The following is a 22,949-nucleotide window of genomic DNA, read 5'->3' on the forward strand; positions in this document are numbered from 1 at the left end:
AGAAGATGAGACAAGTTGTTCACATAGGCCCCTGCCTCATACAATCTTGGTGATCTTGATGTTGATGTCGTATTCCATGACCTTTGTTATCCACCCAGCCCTCTTCTCGCTGATGTCCTGTTGTGACCTTTTCACACATCGCCCCATTGCTAACGGGGACCCCCTCTTTGCCGGCTTTTTGCGTTGTTAGGTTAGGGTTTTGGCTGCTTAGTGGGCAATTTTGCGTTTTCCGTGCCCGAGTCTCGGAATTTTGATCATGCCTAGAGCTGTCTAGGGTTTTTGAAGTGTTAGGATCAAGTTGCAAAAGATGATATTTTTAATGATCCTAAGTTTTGCTAAGTGTTTGACAATTTGAGTGTCAACGTGTTTTTAAACACGCGCATCAGTGATTTTAAAGTGCCAAGATATTCACAGACCTTTTGGAGTTGTTTTCTCGCTCCTAAGGTATTATTTAAGTTGGTTTAGCACTTTATTCCAATATTTTCCTAGCGTTTTGCTCATATTTTTGGAAAATTAGTATAAGTCCAGTCAAATTTAAAGTCGTTGAGTGATTTTGAGTGGTTAGAATGATAAAACCCTAAGGGAAATTCATATTCCAAGGGTTAAAGGGTCAAAATCCATGGTAGAGGTGTTTTTCCCCTCACATTCCAGACTACCCAACCCATTCCCCCACTCAAAATCCGCACTACACATGGGTTTCCCCTGAAATCCATACTGGCTACTAATTTCCCCTACTATTTATCCACACCTGGGTTGAATTTCTCCTGGAAGTGCTAAAATTTGGCTAAGTGTCAGAATTTATCCAGACTGCCATCGAACTTCCCCTGGGAGTGCGGACTAGAGTGCAAGGATAATTCCATGCCTGGGTCGATTTTGCACCAGGATTTTTGTGACAACTAAGTGAGGATTTTTGTCCTGATTTTTATCCAGGCAGGGATCGAATTTCCCCTGAGAGCATTTGTAAGAATTTTTGTCCGGATTTTCATTCAGATAGGGATCGATTTTCCACTGGGAACATTATGAAGAGTTTTGAGTGCGGATTTTCATCCAGACTGAGGTCGAATTTCCACCAGGGAGGGGTATTTTTTCCAAGTTAAGTGAGTTTTGAGTGTGGATTTTTGTCTACACACATTGAATTTCCCCTGGGGGATGATTTTTTGCAAATTGAGTGCATTTTTGTCTGGATTTTTGTCCAAACTCACATCGATTTTCCCTTGGAGGTTTTTTTGTGTGCATTTTGATGAATTTGAGCATGGATTTTTATCCAAGCAGAGGTCGAATTTCCCTTATGGGGCAAATTTTGGCACTTAAGTGATTTTTGAAGGGGTTTTTCAATCCCAACCTATATCGATTTTCTCTTGGAGGCTTATTTTGGATTTAATTTGTGATATTTTAATAAATAAAGCCCCATTTAATTGCTTTTAAATAATTATTAATGATTATTTAAAATTTAAAAGCAAAATTTAATAACTTGCAATAATCATTAAATGTTTGAACCTTCTAGAAGCAAGTTAGGTTTTCACCAAGCAAGTATTTATACAAGTGTTTTATGATTTATCCCACATTGCTTGTGTGGTGAAAGAGAGAGGTGAAAGCAAGTATATGAGAGGAACTTCAACATTATTTTATTATTATTTTTGCCAGGTGTCTCCATGAAAGTGATTTTTTCTCCCAGTTGGGCGAATTTTTAGCAAGGCATTTTTGTGAAGTGTGGGATTGAGGATTTATTTTCCTCCATTTTTTCCAGCTTGTTGATTTATTCCTCTTGGCTGCCTTTAAAGACCAGTTTCAGATTTTCGATTTTGCTAAGTTTGGCGATTTTTTCCAAATTTAGCATTTTTTGGTGAAAGTTGGCAATTTCTTGTTTGGAGACTTGGGCGATTTTTCCTCCACCATTTTTGCTTGCTGTTTAGACCTTCATTGTTGCAGATTGCTGCCATTAACACATTTTTCAGAATTCTGAAAATTTCGATTTTTGAAAAGGAAGGCAATTTTTTTGTGTTTGGGGTATCCAACCCCAACTTGGGCGATTTTTTTCAGATTGCTGCCATCCTTGCTACAGCAGATCAAGGCTGCCATTGACATCGATTTCCAGATTTCCATTTTGGTGTCATAGTTGGGAAAATTCGATTTTGCTAAGGAGGTGATTTGGTGCCACATTTTGGTGATTTTCATGCATGCTTGTTGGCTGCCATCATTTCCAGCCTGCTGATTCACTTCAGATTTGAGGCTTGCTTCAAATTTTGACCTCCATTAATGGCTGCCATTAATTTTCAGACTTAAGTTTTTATTGCCCAACCAATTCCAACTTAAACATTTAGCATTTGGAGGTGTTTTATGGAGTTTTCTGTGCATTTTTTTAGACCATTTTATCGCTGTTGCAGGTCTAAAACTCCATTGTTAGGCAGTTGTCCTCAGAAATTTTCATTTCCAGCCACCTAACCAATTTTGGCGAATTTGCTTGGGGCTGTTTCCTTAGCAATTTTTCATCATTTTCAAGGATTTAAACCACTTTGCAAGGTGCTGGTAAGTCTGAAGTATCCGATTTTCAGACTTGTTCTCAGAACACTAAATTTTACCAGCCATACTTACATTCCAGAAAATGATTGTTTTCATCAATAAAACTGATTTTTATTGATTTTATGCACATTTTGAAGATTGCAACATGTTTTAAAAGTCTGATTTTCAGGTTGTCTTCAGAATTTTGACCTCCATTGTTGACTGCGGAAGGTGTCTTCAGACATTCATTGTGAGAAAACACAATCTTTCACACCTTTTCCTTAGTCATCATCAATCCGGTATACTCCTTTGCACTTTAGCTTGCATATTTTCTAAGCGTAAGGAGGTATTAAATGAATTTTATGGAAGACTTTCCATGCCTTAGTGTTGTCACACTTTGAACTTAATTGCTAAAATCTACCAAGTGTATGGATTATTTTCTTGACTCCATGCTTTGAATTAGCTAAATCTTTAGAAAGTCAGGAATTTTATTACGAATATTTTCCTAAGTTTAACTTCAAGCTTCGTACAGGTGCGATGTCAAAGTCAAGATACAAGGAAAGAAAAGAATTGCTGAAGACGCTGGATTTTATCCAGAGTTTAAGATTTCATCCAGATGGAAGGAGATCGTTGATACAAACATGCATTTCTTGGACTGCGACCAGATGCAGCGTCGGATGTTCGGAGTCAGAGATCAGGTTCCTTCCCCAACATATGCAAATATTATGAAGAGTGACATTTTCCATGCCGTTGGATTTCCACAGTCCATACAGTGCAGTGAGCTGATCCTGGAATGTGCACAATGTTATGATCTGCTCACGAGAATGATCAAGAGTCCTAAGGGCGTTGTCATCGCCTACCTTGTTGAGGATGCCATTGCTGAGGTGTTCGGAATTCCACGCGGAACAAACATGAAGGATTTGACCAAGGAGGATTATGCAGACAGATACACGAAGAAGATGGGTGTATGTAAGAATTTAATTAACAAAGAGTGGATGATTGAGCCTAGGTCTCATCATTCCAAGGCTCCCAAGAGTCAAGACACTTATGTGCATAGATTTTAAGGAGGAATATAGTGATTTGATATTCCTACTCAACAGAGTGATGGGGATGCTGCAGGGAGCAATATTTCATGGATGGATGTTCTACTTCATCTAGGATTGTCTTAGAGGAACACTAGTGAATTGGTCCAAGATTATAAGTGACAATCTGGATTTCTAGTTGAGAAATGTAGAGCGGTCTAAGTCATTCGCCACGACTTCCTACCTGGTGTGCCTGCTTGCATGATTTGTTTCATACAGAGGATTAATATGCAAAGGTGAAGTCGGGAATGGGCAAGATTTAAGAGTTATGAATGCTACCCCCAGCTGAGCATGCATAGAATTGAAGATTATAAGAGAGTGAATGATGCATTCACTATGTACATCACACGGATGCTGCAATGCGGAATCCACAGAAGATTGTTCAAGGAGGCAACAGAGTTAATAGAAAAATATGGATCGTGGTATATACAGTTTCCCACTTTCACATACCTCAGGATTCATGGGTTTCAATTTGAACCTTACAAACTTCCTAGGTATCCAACCGACAGAATGATATTGTTGGAAGTGGTGAGACAACTTCTAGAGTTCGATGTTATCCAGAGAGAGAAGCACAGGACAGGAATGACGTTCCCTATTTCAGTTGGGAAGACGTCAGAGGTTTGCCAATCCGCCATAGCTGCCAGCACCGCAGGTGAGGAGATTGCATTCTACAGATTTGCTATATATAAGAAGAGAGAAGGATTCGATCCAGACAAGAAGGTGGGAAGGATCAGGGAAGAGAAGTTCACTCATAAGGTTGAATAGAGGATTATTGGGCTAACTTGATGGACGAACAAGCAGTGAAGAGAAGAATGTGGTCCAGAATGTCAGTGGATTTCATGAGGAAGTGTGGACTTTTCCTCATCCCTGATCAGGTATTAGATGATAGAGATCATACACATCCACAGTATGAGAGTGAAATGAAGAGGGCAATCCTATTGCCAAATTGGTCAGAGTCAGAAGAGATTGACCTGAATGCATTGATGAGAGAGGTCTTGAATTTCTCCCGCTTATGGGTGGATATACAAATGAATAAGTTAGTTGACATGGGTGTTCCCTTCACTTATGAAAAGATGAAGCTGAAAGAATCTACTTCCGAGGATGATCGGAGGACTGTCAGTGATGTTAGGATTCATGCACACGAAGAGAGTCAAGCTCTCAAGAGAAGGAAGAACACGCCTGGAGAAGTCAAGGCCAGAGGGAAGAAGATTGAGGAGGTGAAGGAGAAACAGAAGACTATCACTCCACTTACCATTCCTTCACCCCCTCCCAGTGTCTCATCAGTCGAAGTGATTAAGTAACATAACAGAATAAGGAGACTCAACAGTGTTCCAACACAGTGATACTACCAAAGAATATTCAGGAATTCCATGCCACAACGACATCTGCACCTCCTGATGAGAATAATGATCAGTCGGAATCCCCTACTGTCCTTTTGGAAGTTAGCTTGGGAAATGAAGCATATGATTGGACCAGGAGTAATCCTGATGATAATGATGATGTTATTTCGGTATTGAAAGGACTTGATCGAGAAGTATGTTTTGATGATGGTATGGAAATGGCCGCTATTCCTGAATGGCTGAGGAGAAGCATGGAGAAAAGTAAACAAATGATATAGGTACAGCCTATTGATGATATTGATGACTACCTAGCTAGGAGTGCTAAGAAGGAGGAGCCCAAGAGAGCGGAGATTTTGTTGCACATAGCTAGAGATGAGACAGGAATGCGGATTGCGCAGATTGCTGTTCCTATTGCAGGCGTGACAACGGACATTGCTACTCCTATGGATTTCCAGATCACTTCAGTCGCCCTTGGTCGTACATCCACAGGGCAGGAATTCCAGGAGATTGGTGACAACCTCCAGGCAATCAATGCAAGGTTAGATAGAGCAATTGCGGAAAATGAAAGGTACAGAGAAGAAAATATTAGACTCAGAGAGTATATTGCAGGGACAAGGCATGGAGTTCCCACCCTTATTTCCTCTATTGCAGTTGACCATGGAATACATTCACACTCTGAGGTAGCGAGAGGTACACACTCAGAGGTGGAAAAGTGGATTGAAAGCACAAGAAAGCAGGTAGATGATTTCCTTACTCAGTTTGTCCATGCATATGATAAGACAACAACGCTCGTATTCAGAATCCAGTATTTGGAGGGAGTTTGGGAAGAATTCCGGCCTACTTAGGACAAGACTATTCCACGCCTCCTGGCATTGAAGAAGGTTCCTAATTCCACCTTGGTCAGCGAGAACATTGTGCACAGTGGAGACATATATGATTTCCATTGCTGGTATTGTGCATTAGCCTTGAAGAAACTAGCTTATGAGAACGCCCAATTGAGTTGTATGGAGATGGAAGGATTAATTCAGGACATTCAGATGAAGATCCTTGCCTTGATTGAGGAATTATTGGGTGTTGATGTTAGTGATGCTAGTGGTTTACACTTAGCCGAATTAAGAGACAAAATAAAATTTATGTATTTTTGCCAGTTGGACTCTTTGAAAAAGAGTCAGATAGATGACTTGGTCTCTTTGTTGATTCATGTTCATAATTCGTAGAAGCTCATGCCAGAATGGGAGAACACTTTGAATGCTTGCTCAGATTCATTGGATGTGATTGATTCACAATAGGATACCTTGCCTAGCATTTCCATGGAGGAGTTAGATTCAGTATTGGCTAGATTCTTGGAGTATGCTAGGAGAGAGAGAGAGAGATGCAGGGAGGAATCTTTTAGAAGATTCCTTATTTGATGACTAGGTATCTTTTCATTGGGCCATATGTTGGTGGCTCCATTTTTGATGTAACCCTAATTAGGGCAATTCTAGGGTTTTGTTGGCATGATCTCGGTCGTTGATCTTAGATCAATCTAGGCCATCCATTTTTGTAAGAGACTCTATATATGTGTTGATGTGTATTTTGTACACGACCAAACACAGAATAAAATACCTAAAGGTACCTTATCCTCTCTTGAGCAAAGTTTCCCGACTGCTAAAGATCTCGCCGAAGGATCAGTCGAGGCAACTCCAAGGTTCTTGTATGTAGGTTCTCTACTCATGGATAAGCTCTCTGTGGTATGATGTGATTTGTTGGAATCACAAGGGGACTTACACTCGATGACCTGAACGTCTGATTTGCTGGAATCACAAGATTTCACTAGCCTAGATTTTGAAAAAAAAGGAAAAGGATGAGGGCGAGGAAAGGATCTAATTCTGACACTAAGAATGTAGGAGCAATGAATAACCTTTGATGAAATTCTAACTAAGTCTTGTTTTGACATCCCAGGACCATCTCCACAAGGTTAGTGCGGTCTTCGGAGGAAAGCTTTATGATGTTCAGATCGTTGCTATAAGCATAGACACCATCAGGTTGATGCATGTCAGTGAAGAAGCGGCAATTGAAGTTAAACTTAAGCTAAATGATTTCAGTTGACTACACAAGGCAAGTCTGCAATCAACAAACTGCTAGTAGTATGGATATACAAACTTCACCATCAATCAAACACATTTCTTCCACTCATCTAATAACATGAAATCAAATCTGAGAAGTATAAAGACCATGCAAATTGTTGAATCGACCCATAGATTTCACCATTTCTTCAATGAAGTTTTACAAGTCTTTTACAACAACATCTTGGCAACAATCTTTGCCTTCTCTTGCTATTCTACTCTAATTGCTATTCTATCAACTGACTATTCACTATTAGCTAACTATTCACCTACTATCAACTATTGACTAACTATTAGCCTTTACAAATGAGGAGCCAAGGCTTATATAGTGCCCTCAATACAATTCGATGGCTCAGATCAACTTGAGATCAATGGCCGAGATTTTACAATGAAAACCCTAATTAGGGTTTGTTACAACAAACTCAATTCTGGCCAATGAAATAATTGCATTATTTGGACACATGTCTTCTCTGGAATATTCGACCAATGGATAGCCGGGGTAGGTACATTGAATTTTGTGTCATCTTTGATGAGTCAGGTACATTGAACTTGGACACGCTGAGGTGGATCAACCCAACATGGAGGAGTGATGACTGGGACGCCACCTTGCCTGACACTCGGAACTTGGCTAATGTTCAATTTGATGATGTTGCGAAGCTAGCTTTAATTAACTCTTCTGAAGCTATCTGCTTCTTCAACGAACCCTTGCTTTATCTTCCGTTGTCTTTGATGTGTAGGATGGATGATGTACCTTGGACTGGAAGATGTCGTCCTTGATGATGCTAGACCGAAAAGGTCGTCCCTGTTGATGCTGGACTGGAGAAGGTCATCCTTGATGATGCTGGACTAGAGAAGGTCGTCCTTGTTATGGTCTTCTTTCCTCTGCAAAACAAACCCAAGAGATGATTAAGGACACATAATAAATTCATTTCGACATAGCATTTTATACCTTAAATCATCAACAAGAAGACATCAAAATGAAGTTTGCTCAAGATTCTTTCCAGGGACAGGCTTCATAAGAATTTCGCCCTGGACCCTCTGGAAGGGTCAGGAGCGAATTTTGCATTCTTGGCTCATTTAGACCTCTCTTCAACATTACCTCACAACCAACTCTTCGCCTTGATCTTTATCATGAGCAATTTGACTGAAATTGGGAATTTCGCTCTGGACCCTTTGGAAGGGTCAGGACCGAAATTCACCTTTTAGGTCACAACTCTTCATTTTCTTCACTTCAATTCATCTTGTAGGGCAAAGTAACATCAATTTAACCTCAACTTCGCCTGAGGACTCAAAGTCTTGACTTGACACAAGGAGAAAATAGGGATTTTGATGAATTTCGCTCTGGACCCTTTGGAAGGGTCAGGAGCGAATTTCACTTTTGTAGCTCCCTTCTTCATCATTTCATCTTGAATTCTCCTCACAAGGCAAGGAAATATTTCTCTTCTTTCATCCAACCCAAGATTAACTTGATTTTGCAAGGCAAAATAGGTGATTGAAGGATTTTCGCCTTGGACCATTCGGAAGGGTCAGGAGCGATTTTCCTCCTCTGACCTAAAATCATCATTTCTGGAGACAACCATCAACTCAAGGGCAATCACAAGGGCATCTTTTACCTTGGCCTAGGCGTAGCTTAGCAAAAATTTGAAATGAATAGGTAGATTTTGGGTTTTTCGCTTTGGACCCTTTGGAAGGGTCAGGAGCGAAAATCTTGTTTTAGGGCTATTTCTCCATCCTTTCAACTTCAAATTACCTCCAAGACTTGGAACACCTTGCCTCACTTCTCTCTAGGTCATAAAATCAAATTCTTGACTTGATTTGCAAGGAAAAAGGGGTGATCTTAAGAATTTCACTCTGGACCCTTTGGAAGGGTCAGGAGCGAAATTCTCATTTTGGCTTCAAAATTTGCATTCTTGGCGACCAAAATCCACTCTAAGGCAATCCAAATGACTTCTCTCACCCTTGTCCAAGTTCGACTTTGCTCAATTTTTGGAAGAAAAGATGGTTTTTAGGATTTTTGCTCTGGACCCTTTGGAAGGGTCAGGAGCGAAAATCACTTTTTAGGCTCAATTCCTTCATCTTAAATGGTTTTTAGCCACTTAAAATCACTCTCAGGGGCAACTCCTCCTTGATTTTACCTTAGTCCACACTTGATCTAGCACAAAATTGATAGCAAAGAGAGGTTTTGAGAAAATTCGCTTTGGACCCTTTGGAAGGGGCAGGAGCGAAATTCTCATTCTTGACCAAGAATCATCATTTTTTCAACTTGAAACTTCTTTGCAAGGTAGAATTTCATCTTTTATTGCCCTAGGAACAAGGTTTCATGTCCAAGAAAGGTCAAAAAGTAGGTTTATAAGGAATTTCGCTTTGGACCCTTTGGGAGGGTCAGGAGCGAAATTTCCTTTCCTGGCTAAAATCCTTCATTTTCATAACTTCCAAGCATCCCCAAGGATTCCAACATGTCAATTCTCTCCTTCAAAATGTCTTGGTCATCAAGATTTGGCCAAACAAGGAAAGAAATGCCTCTTAGAGAGATTTTCGCTCTGGACCCTTTGGAAGGGTCAGGAGTGAAAATCTTGACTTGGGCTAGATTCTTCATTTTTTCAATTCAAAACATCTTCAAGAGGCAAAGACAAGCTATCTCCCTTCCATTCAATTCATAAAAGACCAAGAACTTGACCTTCTTCAATGCAAAAATAAGAGTTTTTTAGGAATTTCGCTCTGGACCCTTTGGAAGGGTCAGGAGTGAAATTTCCTTTTTGGTCCAAAATCCTTCATTTTTCAATGCTTTCAAACATTTCAAAGGCAACAAGAATGTCCAACCTTCCTTCCAAGATACCCTGCAGATCAAAATTTAGTCAAACTTAGGAGGAAATGAGCTTTAAGAAGATTATCGCTCTGGACCCTTTGGAAGGGTCAGGAGCGAAAATCTCAGTCCAAGCTAGAGTGCTCACTTTTCAAACTTCAAACCATCTCATAAGGCAAAATTAGATCATTTTCCACATTAGGAACAAGGTTTCTAGTCCATTCAAGGCAACAAATAAGGTTTATGATGAATTTCGCTTCGGACCCTTTGGAAGGGTCAGGAGCGAAATTCACTTTTTGGCTAAAATCTTCATCTTTCAAAGTGTCCAACTCCCTCCTAAGGCAAGAACATACCAATTTATCCTACATCACGCCAACACCTAGCCAAAACAAAGAAGGAAATAAGAGCTACAAGGATTTTCGCTCTGGACCCTTTGGAAGGGTCAGGAGCGAAAATCATGATTTGACCTTGATTCTTGCTTTTTTCAACTCTAATTTTCTTTGGGAGGCAAACATAGACTACTCTCCTTTCATCTCCATCTTGGTCTTGACTTTAGCAAAGGGGAAAATGAGTGTTTTCAAGAATTTCGCTTTGGACCCTTTGGAAGGGTCAGGAGCGAATTTTCTATTCTAGGCTCAATTCACCTTCAAACTGACTTGACTTTGTCTTAGACCCAATCCTAGATCCATTTCCTTCCATATCCTTGCAAACTTGCTCGACCACTCTTTGACTTAGGCGAGATCTTGAGTCTTTGTGAATTTTCGCTCTGGACCCTTTGGAAGGGTCAGGAGCGAATTTTGACATGTTAGCCTCTTCGTGAGGATTATTTTATGGAATATAACATTTAAGTATAAGAAATTCTTATACTTTAAGTTATATTCCATATATACTTCCAGGATGTTTGAGAGTGGTTTTGGACCTCCAGGAGTTATATTGCAAAATCTAGTTTTTGGAGGATTCTTCAGTTTTCCAGACTTAGTCAAATTTCAGGATCAGGACATTCCAGACAGCCAAATTTCAGGACATTTAAAGATCAGGATGACATTCCAGACTTTATCACTCACCAACTTGACCTAGCTCGGACCTTCAAGAATGATACTCACTCACCAAGCAAGACACAATTAGTAACAAGAGCAAAACCAGGCCCTAAGGAAGAGTCTCAAAGAAACCCTAATTCTGGGGCCCTGTGGACTCACCTTGGCTCAAGCAAAGCCTGCAATCCAACGATCCCCTCGACAACACTCATCCTGCAAAGGCTAACAGACAAAACCCTAAAAGACCTAGAAAACAAACCCTAGAAAGCAAAAAGCAGGGATCCCCATTTGCAATGGGGCGATGTGTGAATACGTCACAACAATATGCCTCCTCGTCTCTCATTTGTAAGAGAGTTTTTGTAGAATTGTTGGTATATGTTGCAGCTATTTGAATCCTAATCATTGTTCAATTGTTGGTGATTTTGCTCTTCAAGTGTTGTATTTGCATTCATGGTTCTCAATTCCTCCAAGTTAGATTAGAATTTATTTTCATGTATGTTAGATTGAGTGAAAGATTTGTTGAATTCATTTGTGTGGAATCCTTAATCCATACCACTAGCCTCTTGCCACTGGTAAGTGCGCCTTGTGTGGTCAACTGGAATTTGAGTAAGCATAACTTCAACTATTATGCGTCCGTTGACAAGCATCAGCTTGGATGGTGTCTACGTTTGATGGTAATAGTTTGAAAATCATTAAGTATACCTTAGATGATTGCACTAAGCTTGTGTCAATACCTGATTGTGAGACCTTGCCTGGTTTGATTCCACTAGATCCATTCATAATTTCCTACATTCCTAGTTTTAGAATAGATTTCCTGAACCCTATTCTTTTTCCCCCTTTTTTAGTAAGAAGTAAATCCAGAGCCATATTGATAAATCTTATGTTGTCAGCACACCTATTCTGCATCATTCATGATAATCCAAACATTTGCATAAGTCCCCAAGTGAAACACAACAATTCACGTTAACCACTGAACTTACCCACTCGTCAAGACCTGACATGTAGAAACCTTGGAATCATTTTAGTTGATCTCATTCTTAGCATCTGAGGTGATTTTGTTCAAGAGAGGGTAAATTACTTCGGTAATTTATTCTGTATTGTTATGTGCATAAAAAACACATCAACATGTCCTTGTTTAGAAGAAAATCCTTGACACTTGCATGTGGAACTAAGAGCCCGATCTTGTTGTTAGACAACACGTGTCTTAATTTTTTTAGTGCCCTTACAACAGTGAGGACTTGCTTCTCTACATAGCTATACTTAAGCTCATAGTCCTTTAACCCCTCATTAAAGAAAGCAATAGGTTGCTCCAAATTATCATCGTTCAGTTGTGTTAGGACAACTGAGATGCTGTATTCTCCTCCGAAGGTATAGAGGATAAAATCCCTTTCATAGTTAGGATTGACAAGAGTAGGGGCCTGAGCAATTGCTTGTTTAATTTCTTCAAAACCGGCCCTTCCCTCCTTGGTCCAATTGAAAACCAAATTTTTCTTCAACATGGAGGTGAGAGGTTTTACCATGGTGGCAAGGTTAGGAATGAACCTCCTCACAAAGTTGATCCTACCAAGGAAACTTTGCAATCCCTTCTTGTGACTGGGGAGTGGAAGAGAAAGAATAGGCTCCACTCGCTCTGAATCAATGGTCAAGCCCTCTTTGGATACAATGTGTCCTAGCAATCTTCCTTGATCAGTAGCAAATACACACTTGCTAGGGTTCAGAGACACACCATACTCCCTGCATTTCATGAACACCTGCTCAAGATGACCAAGATGGTTAGCTGCATGCTTTGAATAAACAGTTATGCCATCAAGGTATATAAGCACAAACTTTGCTAATACCCCTTTGAAAGTCATGTCCATTGTGCTTTGAAACGTGGCACCTGCATTGGTTAGCCCAAAAGGCATTTTGCAATAAGCATAGGTACCCCACTTAGTAGTAAATGCAGTCTTGTATTGGTCTGATTCTTGGACTAAAATTTGATTGTAGCCTGAATACCCATCCAAGAATGAAAATCTTTCTGAGCCATTGACCTTTTGGAGAATCTGCTCCATGGAGGGAAGGGGATAATGATTCTTGAGAGAGGCTCTATTGAGGTCCCTAAAGTCTACACATAGTTCGATTTCCCCATTCTTTTTCCTTACAGGGACAAGCTTGGCCACCCAGGAGGACTGCTTGATAGGGAAGATGATATTGGCTTCTATAAGCTTGGCCAACTCCTTCCTCGTTAGTGGCTCAATCTTGGGGTTTATTGGCCTTTGCTTTTGTCTAACTGGCTTTGCATTTGGGTTTAGCTCTATAGTATGCTGGGCTAAGCTAGGGTCAAAACCCTTCAAATCTTCATAGGTCCAAGCAACTATGTCATCATATTTTTGGCAAAGCTCAACAAAAGCCTCTTGTTCGGTTGAGGAACATACCTTGCCCAAGTTTAGAGACTTACCCTTGGCAACAACAACTGGCTTGTAATCACCCTTCTTTGCAACCAGGTTCATCTTCTTCTTCAATTGATCATCCGAGTTGAAAATGCCTTCCAAGGTAACTAGACCTTTAGGCAACTTGTTGGAGTTGAGCTGCATGATTTGATCTCCATACTGGTCTTGCAGCTTAGATTGATTTTTCTGCTTCATTTTGCAAGAAATTAACAATCTGCTGATCATTTTTGAACACTTGCCAATTTGCCTGATTGTTTGGGACAACAGGCCTCACAACAAGCCTGATGTGTTGCTCCTCGCTTGCAACATGCGCTGGTATGTCGAACTGAGCACCAACTGCTGCAAGCCTATCAACATGCTTGTTCTGACTTCTAGGAATACTTTGGACGTTGAAGGCCTTGAATCCTTCAATCAAGTCCCAAACCCTATGCTTGTATGATTTGAGTAGGTTGTTCTTTGTTATATTTTGAGCTCGGATGTGATTAGCAACCAATTCGCTATTTCCAAATACTTGCAAAGATTTGATCTTTTTGTTTTGTGCAAGTTGGAGGCCTTGGATCAAGGCTTCATACTCAACGACATTGTTGGTGCAACCAAACTGAAGCCTAAAAGAGAAGAAATATTTCTCTTGCTTAGGAGAAACAAGCTTCACACCGACACCTGTACCGTTCTTGTTTCTTGAACCATAAAAAAACATGCTTCATAACCACTTTGAATCTCCCTCTCTTGATGAGGTTTGGGATAGGAGTATCCTCTTCATGGATACAATAGGTGCCAAGCCCAGTCTCTTCAGTCTTAGCTAAAGGATCAAACTAAAAAGCATTGGCCCATTCATCCAGCAAACAATCAGGGACCTCTTGCAAAAGAGTAGCAGGTTCACAGACAGTACACTCTTCCCCCTCTTCGTGCAAAGTGCAATTCATGTTTATAGGGCTGGGGGTGTAGGGCTCAATGTGGTTTTGCGCAATGGGCTCTGCCCTTATGGTAACTTTGGTACCATACCTTGTTTGAAATAGCACGTGGGACCAATCAGAAGACAGGTACCCACCTATCTTGGTGGTGAAGTCTCTAGACAGGCAGATGGCAAAGAAGGCAGGGAGGTCGATGATTGATACGTCTTGCAAGATAGTGCAACTAGGGCATGCATGCAAGGTTAACTTCAAATATTTAACAACCCCTACTGTCTTAATAGAAGTGCCATCCAATTGGATCACCCCTTTAGTCACAGGTTCATATTCTATGCCAAGAAGATCAGCTACCTTCTTAGGCATGATTGAGCTACTAGCTCCTCTTGTGAACTAAGTTATCTCCTATGATTAAGGAGAGATAGAAGGGGGGAGGTTTGCTGATCTTGCTTGAATCTTCCTCCTCCATGGGTTGCACCAAATTGGTGGAGACTGCCTTCTTGCTGACTACTGCCTCATCACCTGATTGGTTGATGTCTTTCAATGCTTCCTTGAGCAAATCCCTTTGAGATGGGATGGAAAGGGCCTCCCACATAGTGACATTGAGGTTGTCCTTCTTCATCTGATCTACTATGTTGAAAGGAACACCAACTGATTTTAGAGGCCCCCCTGAGGCTACAAGGTCTACCTTTTCTCTTTGGACGGCTTGGGCCTCCTCCTGCCTCTTGCTCCCTTGCATAGTGTTTTGGCTTGTATCCTGGACAAATACATTAGGCATTGGAGCTTGGGCTGATGTTGAAGGTGAGGCAGCCTCCAGGACTCTCTTCTTTGACCTTGTATATTGTAGCATAGACTCACCATTTGTTTGGTTCATACCACAGAATTCTGCCTCCTGCCAATTGACAAAGGTAGAATCCCTTTGCAAGTAAGCTTGAGTGCCAACACTAGGTTGATTTGGGTCATATTGCTGGCCAGAGGTGGTTGGCTCATCCTGCACCACTAAAGCCTCCTCCTGCCTCTTGCTCCCTTGCATAGTGTTTTGGCTTGTATCCTGGACAAATACATTAGGCATTGGAGCTTGGGCTGATGTTGAAGGTGAGGCAGCCTCCAGGACTCTCTTCTTTGACCTTGTATATTGTAGCATAGACTCACCATTTGTTTGGTTCATACCACAGAATTCTGCCTCCTGCCAATTGACAAAGGTAGAATCCCTTTGCAAGTAAGCTTGAGTGCCAACACTAGGTTGATTTGGGTCATATTGCTGGCCAGAGGTGGTTGGCTCATCCTGCACCACTAAAGCTTGGACAAACGCTCCATTTTGGCATGCACCTTGGCTGCATGGCTGATTGCATGGTTGACACCAATCTTACTCCTGGGCGAGGTTGTTTTGCATTGGAACCATTGCTTTTGAGTTACTTGCAGCTATGGGGTTCACACTATTCAAAGGCCCGGCGTTGCTCCACTGGTTTTGCCCTTGAAAGGGTGGCCTATTCTGTTGATAGTTCTGATTTTGTGCTTGATAAGGTCTGCTATGCTGGGCTTGTTGCCTCTTTAGTGTCACCAACTCATTGCTAAAGTTTTGCAATAGAGTCTTGACTTCATGGAGCTCATTAGAGGATGTGGATGGTTGACCTGTGGGCGCCATGGGGATAGGAGCCAAGGTGGGTTGTTGAGTAGGAGCCTCTAGGAAGAGGGGCATTGGAGGCCTTGGAGCTATCTTCCTAGACTCTATTAAACAATTTTTTGCCCTTATGGCTATGTCATATGCACCCGGTAGAGAGGCTCCACCCATTGACTGTATCATGACAGCTATATCGCTGTTGAGAGCTCTAAGATAATACAAGAAGGCATGATTTGGAGATGGCTTCACTAAAGTAGGAATTCTATTCCATGTCTTATGAAATCTGAAATTGAAATCTTCCATGAACTCATGAGGTGCCCTCTTAATTGTAGTCAACTACTCTACAAGTGATAGATGATCACTTTTGTCTTCGAAATGGTTGCACAACTTCTCCCCCAATTCATCCCAATTGTGAATGGAGCTAAACGACAACCTTCTATACCACTGCAAAGCTTTTCCTTTCAAAGATGTGGCTAAGAGTCTGACAGCAACATCATCTTGAGTGACATTATGGACGGAGCAAATGTTCGCAATGTCTTGAATGTGCTCAATGGGGGTAGTAGCTGTTTCACCAGTGGAGTATGGTATACTCTTTAACGCAGCCACTGGTATATCATTCCATTGAGTCAAAATAAGAGGACTCCCCCCATTGAAGGTAACAAAAACTTCATTTCTGGCCATGCGAAACAATGGTCTATTGATATGAGTGGTGGAAGCCCTCGACAGTAGTGGTCTTGTAAATGGAGGGGTAGAACGAGACTTGAGAGATGGAGTGTTTACAACCTTGACCCCCCCCTCGACTGGTGACAATGAAGGTCTACCTCTCTGCCTTCTAGAGCCCGAAGATGAGAGTTCTACCAATTGGAAGCTACCTCTAGAAGATGCCCTTGTATGAACTCTAGGCATGAAATCCAGAGTTGCAACAAGTCATGAACTAGCAATGGACTTGTGAGCAGAGACCTCGGAACCTCGGGGTTTCGGAGTTGAGGACCTAGGCACTTCGGAATTTGGGATTCTGGAGTTGGGAACTTCGCAACCTGGGGGCTCCGGAGTTGATGACTTGGGAACCTAGGGGTTCCAGGGTTCTAGAGCTAGGAACTTGGCATGAACAAGAACTGGACTTGTGAGCAGAGTCGCCAAGTGCTTGAGAGATGACTGCCTCTAAAGGGTGAGACACTAAGAACAACACTGAATCCTTAGCATGTACATCGAAAGTCTGTCCCACTGGGCGTGCCAAAAACTGTTGTCACAAAAGCTTGCACCCTTGCTGAGATATCAACTCAACAACCTCCTGAAACATGGAAATAACCCCGAAGTGTGGGACCTTGCGCAAGGGGGTTGAATCTCCGAAGAAGGCCGACTTCCTTCTCAATCCAGGTGTAGGTGTTGAACCAACTCAACACTACAAAACTTACTCCTAAGCCTATCCTAACAACTTGCAAAAGAAAAGGGAAGAGAAAAATGCTTAAAATGAAAGGAGGTGATGCACCAAGATACGAGATGTTTCTCTCTCCACTCGAAATGGCACAAAGAATCAACTAAAGTACCCAAGAGATGCACAAACTTCAGTTGCATGAATGACCCCAATGCGTGTATGGAGGTTAGAATTTGCTAAATGTCAAAGGGGAGAAGATTTCCCACAAGTCACACTCAGAAATAAATTAACACAACATATATGAGAGAAGAGCCACAAAACATGCACCTATGATGAAGGTAAGGAAACATAACAACATGGATAAGTTGAAGGAAGGCAAGAGTGGTAATTTCAATTCATTCAAAGGCCAATGGCCAAACTTACAGTTACAGAAATGCAAGATAAATACAAGAGAAGTGAAAGAGCATAGAATAGCTCAAGCCAGCAGGGAAGGAGAACCCTTTACAATGAGGCCTAACAACCTTATATAGAAAAACTGGTTGCAAGAGTTGTTGGAGCATTAAAAACCTTGAGTGTTGATCACACCATCTAGAAGTGTTGCAAGACGGAAGGAAGTCGGAAGACTTTGGAAACTCGGGTTCCCGAAGTGGGGACGACTAAGGAAGAGATCTCGGAACTTCGGGATTCTGGAGTTCCGGGGAGAGGAGAGAAGGCTTAGCAAAGGAACTTTGGAACCTCGGGGTTTTGGAGTTTTGGGGTAACTGAAAAAAGGCAAGGAGGGAACTTCGGAACCATGGGGTTTCGGAGTTCTGGGAAAGAGGAAGGAGACCAAGGGAAGGAAATTCGGAACCTTCGGGTTCCGGGAAAGGGAAGAAGAGACTAAGAGAAGAGAAAAAAAGACTTAGCAAAGGAACTGGAAAAAAGGGCTAAGGAAAGGAACTTCGGAACCTCAGGGTTCCGAAGTTCTGGGGAACCAAAGAGAAAAGGAAGCAAAGGAAGGAACTTTGGAACCTTGGGGTTCCAGAGTTTCGGGGAAGAGAGAAAAGGCTAAGGAAGGAACTTCGGAACCTCGGGGTTTTGGATTTCCGAGGAAGTGGAAAGAGAAGCAATGGAAAGGAACTTCCTTCAGACAAGACAACACTTCACACTTCATAAATCCACTGCTTTTCTCCTTGATCAACTGGGGCAGCGCCGGTCCATGGATTGTATCTCTGATCGGTTCTCACTGATGGACTAAGGGTGTCATAAAATGACAACAGGTGGCAAGGCAAAGGATGAGCTAGCAGCTAAGGTGGTAGGATTGGAGGCTAGACTCGTCGAGAAAGAGCAGCCCCTGTAGGAGTAGGGGCAGGAGCTTTAGAGAGCCCGCAACAAGATTGTTGAGGCTGCTCATATGGTTAAGTTGGCACGAGAGTGGGAACTGGCAGCTACACAACGTCTCCAGCGAGCAGGCACATCTCAATCATTTATACTTCCAGTGACGCCCTCTCATCCCTCTCCACATTAGTTTCAGTTGCTGCTTCCATCTACTTCCATTTGTTTGTTGTCTGGAAGACGACTTCTTTTTTTGGGGGGCTGATGTTAGGCCATAATTAGGAATAAAAATTTTAAGTTTTTGTTATGTCATTTTTGTTATGTGTGGAGTCGGCCGTGTGGGTTCCCATGTCTTTTACGACGGTTGGTACCTCGGCCAACCGCCAGATAGTAGATATTGCCATGTAAGGGAACCTCGGCAATAATGTTGATGTATTGAACATTTTGGAATGCAATAAAAGATATATTTTTTTGCCATATTGTTGTGACAGTTACTTAATCAATGTTTTGGATATAATTGTAATTGCTGGTTAGATGTTCTGTATGCATTTACTGTTTATTCCTTGAACTTGAACAACTCACCGTAGGGAGTAAACAGTCATGTTGGTAGTCTCAAAGTTATTTCTTTTTTCATAGAACTTGAGTTTCACCACTCTAGGTTGACCCCCCTTTCAGCTTTTGTTTTGCCTGTAGTTATCTCCTAATTTGTAGCTTCTTTGTGACTCTTTTTAATTTTTTCTTGCTCTCATTTCTGGTTGTATTTCCAAATCCCATTGACTTATTCTGGTTACTTGTTGACATTCATTTTTCTTCTTTTATTATATTTTTCATAAGAAAATAAATTTATTATTTGTGATTGGTGATGCTACATAGTTGCAATTATTGAGGTTCTACCCAGGTCATGTAACACTCTTCTAAAAATGCATTTGCATGAATTCGCCAATTGTCACATATTCTGACAATGTATTCTCTCTTTTTTTTTTCTCTTGCAACAGCTTTGGCATGGCATCCATTCCATGAGGAGTTATTTGTAAGTGGAAGCTTTGATGGATCAATTATACACTGGCTTGTTGGGTAATGTCCGATGCTCAAATTACTTTTTAAACTGGAACTTAAAATATGTAGAGAGAAGGTTAAGATATTGTGAAACAGTTTTAAGGAGATCATGGGATATGAATTTTACTTGATGTGAAATCATTTCACGTCTTTTCCATTTTTTTTTGGATTAAAATTCTGGAGTATGGTAAAACTTGATAAGTAATAATTCACATTCTTTTTTTAGTATATTTTCATTCTGCCATGGAATTACAATGATTTTTTAACTATAAAACACTCGAGGGTACATAAATAAGGAGTTCTATTGCAGAATGACAAGGGGAACAGTTATAAAATGCTAAACATGTTTTCTTAGACTCAAAGATAACACTGTTTTGGGCAGGCATGAAGTTCCTCAAGTTGAGATACATAATGCACATGAAAGTGCTGTATGGGACCTTGCATGGCATCCGATGGGTCATATCCTCTGCAGGTAGTATATTAATTTATTTTGGTAGTATGACAAGGTACTTTTATCAATTCTTATCGTTCGAATCACTTATAAGACATTTCAGCTTTGCTACATTTAACAGTAAATTTGATTAATGTGTTTACTCTTACTCATGGTTTTTGTAAGATAACATCACAAGCTTTAGGAAGGCATGTTAACACACAAGCAAAACACAATGCAACATAATATCTGCATGAAAATATGTAGAAATTAAAATTATGTACTTCTGCTCTTGTTTCTATGGACATGTAGATATGAGATTCTTAGAGCATATGTTACAGGTGGGATCAAATATAATATAAAGTAATGATATGTGATAGAGTAGCTCAAAACATGTTTCATCATCCTTGTCTTCATGGTACATGAGGAATTGGTACTTGTCATGTTTGATGTTTTCAATGGGTGGGTCTATCTTGCCAATATGAAGCAGACATAAATCACATACAATTCTAAAAGGAAAATGTCATTAATGCTCTTCTTAGTAAACCCATTGCTTCTGTAGGATCATATGCTAGTATGAGGACATGGGCAGAAATAGCATCCTAAGTATATCAATAACTAAAAATATAACCCCACAGCTAGGATACAGCTTCAGAAACTCTTAAAATGTATCTTGAAATGCTCTGCAGCCAAAGAAGCCAAAAATATGTCAAAGTTTGAGTTGGGTGTGTTCAAAGAAATGTTTTGTTTCTCTTTGAAATGACTTTTTTTTTTCACTCTCATTTATGAGCTGTTTTAATTTTGTTTTAAAATTTTCATCTTACATCATTGAGATTTTGTGCCTGACATAGCTGTTTTTATTCCCAAGCTTACCTCATCTGGATACAGCATCACTGCATAGCTAAATGGGACATTTGTGGTGGGGGAATACTTTATTATAGCTTCTGCAATTGTATTCTGATGTGCACACATGCACACAAGGTTTGCTATCTATAGTGACCTGTGGGATTGAATAAATTATCAGAAACTCTCTTTTAAGGATTTTTCTCTACAATTTACAAGATACAGATTGCTCTAAAACAATGCCATCTTTAACTTGATTGGCCAGTTTGTCTAAAATCAGAGCTTTAGTCATTCCATTTCTAATTTTTGTTCCTGGATCATGTTTGTTTCTTTGTTTCCCAGCCCCGTTGACTTATCTTGGTTACTTCTTGTCATTACCATAATTTTTTTCTTTCTTATGACTGATTAAAAATGTTTGGCACTGTTGCTTGGTGGTGGTTGTTAAAGTAAATATTAAATAGTTGTTCCGACTTTAGGATATATTTTTATGTTTTATTTCTCTTTATTGTGTTCATTTTATCCCAGATTTGGAACGTGGATTATCTCGTGTACTTTTAATTCTCTATAGAAAGGCTTTCCCTTCTTATTTATTTAATGAATATCTAGGTTATCCCTATGTGCTTGGTTTTACTAATATCAAAACATAGTAAAGCTATGGAGTCAGTGAAAGCATAAAGACCTAGGGATTGCTGCCAGCAAAGACAGATCGAGAGGTTGTTAGCATAGCTCAATAAAGAGCCAAAAGAGGGATTTGTATGGTAGATTTATACAAAATTGAGGGCAAGAGTCAAAATCATGTCATTTCTCTTTGAAAATTGCAGCATGTTTTTCTTTTGAAAATTGCAGAGCTTTTTATTCAAAAATTGTTGCAGGTTCTCGACAAAGTGTAGCTTTTTTATTTCATCAAAAAAATCAAGGATTTTTCTTTTGCAATTGTCCTGATTTCTTTTGCAGTTGTCAAATTGTCTTTTGTAGTCATTGTGTGTAATAGTTACCCCTTTTTTTAATTTTTAATTTTGCTAATATGGATGTCAACGTAAATAAACCAAAATTGAATATTAACTGTCACCTACCAATATGAGGATCCCCCAAATCGACCTTTGGGAATTTGTTATCTTTCTTGTGATGTAATTAGCTTCTTCTATACACTCTAAGATATAGGAATTGGAGGTTCTGTACCAAGTGATGTTTCTTTCATTATCTTCGTTATGTTAACTTTTGCTAACATGATAGACATGTTGGAAATACATCAGGTCTAAACCAAACATGGAGCGTACACATGAATATATGCAGACACGGGGCATACACGCAAATACATGTATTGTTAGATTCCTTCTCATTGACTAGAATGATTCATTGAATCATCTTTACCATGCAGGATGGCAGGATCAAAGCTCTGATACCATTTGTAATATTTTCAGTGCTGATTACAAGAACAGAGCAAAAACATTGGCATAGACACTTCAAAACCAACACCAACTAGCTGGAATAATACTAACATTAAATGTACAGCAATACCGTGAAAATGAGCATGATAGAGAGTTTTGCAGGTCTGTCATATCACTGTTGCCAGGTCTAAACTGTCACTTGACCCTTCTAGAACTCATCCTAAGAAACCATGCTCACCTCCAAACAAAGACAATTAGCAGAATATACCCAGTGCTGTCATAAAGATCTTCAAATACACCCAGCTCCATTAAACTGCATTGCAGGTCTCCAAAATAACGTACAGCAGGTCTGAAAACATTGATTGTAGGACTGTTGCCCATCATATCAGTCACCTAAATGACCATTAAAAACCTCCTAGCAGGTAGAATACATCTCCTATAGTTGATCATCGGCCTTGAATACACTCAACAACTCAACACCACATAACAGCTCTAAAGGCAAAGCATTCATCATTTCGAAGGTCTGAAATACTTTTGTTGCAGGTCAGAGTAGTAGAGTCTTTTCAAACACCTTCCAAAACTGTTATAGAACTCCTCCCAAAAGTGTCAATCAACTTCCCACACACCCAACCGACACGAAATAGCTTTAAAATTGCAGAAGAATGGCAGATCACAGGTCTGAAAGTAAATTTCATTCATACACCTCTAAATGTGGCGACGGGTTG

General features: G+C 40.4%; 1 protein-coding gene across 6 annotated transcripts in view; it reads left to right on the forward strand.

Moving 5' to 3' along the window:
* LOC131072555 (flowering time control protein FY) overlaps window positions 1–22,949 on the forward strand; it is a 104,448-nt gene that overhangs the window by 58,588 nt on the left and 22,911 nt on the right. For all 6 annotated transcript variants that reach the window (XM_058008732.2, XM_058008731.2, XM_058008730.2 and 3 more), the window contains 2 exons: window positions 19,503–19,581; window positions 19,946–20,035. In XM_058008732.2, the coding sequence (XP_057864715.2) occupies window positions 19,503–19,581; window positions 19,946–20,035 (169 nt within the window). The remainder of the gene's footprint in view (window positions 1–19,502; window positions 19,582–19,945; window positions 20,036–22,949) is intronic.

This window comes from Cryptomeria japonica, chromosome 10 (assembly GCF_030272615.1).
Source record: "Cryptomeria japonica chromosome 10, Sugi_1.0, whole genome shotgun sequence".
Classification (NCBI taxonomy): domain Eukaryota; kingdom Viridiplantae; phylum Streptophyta; class Pinopsida; order Cupressales; family Cupressaceae; genus Cryptomeria; species Cryptomeria japonica.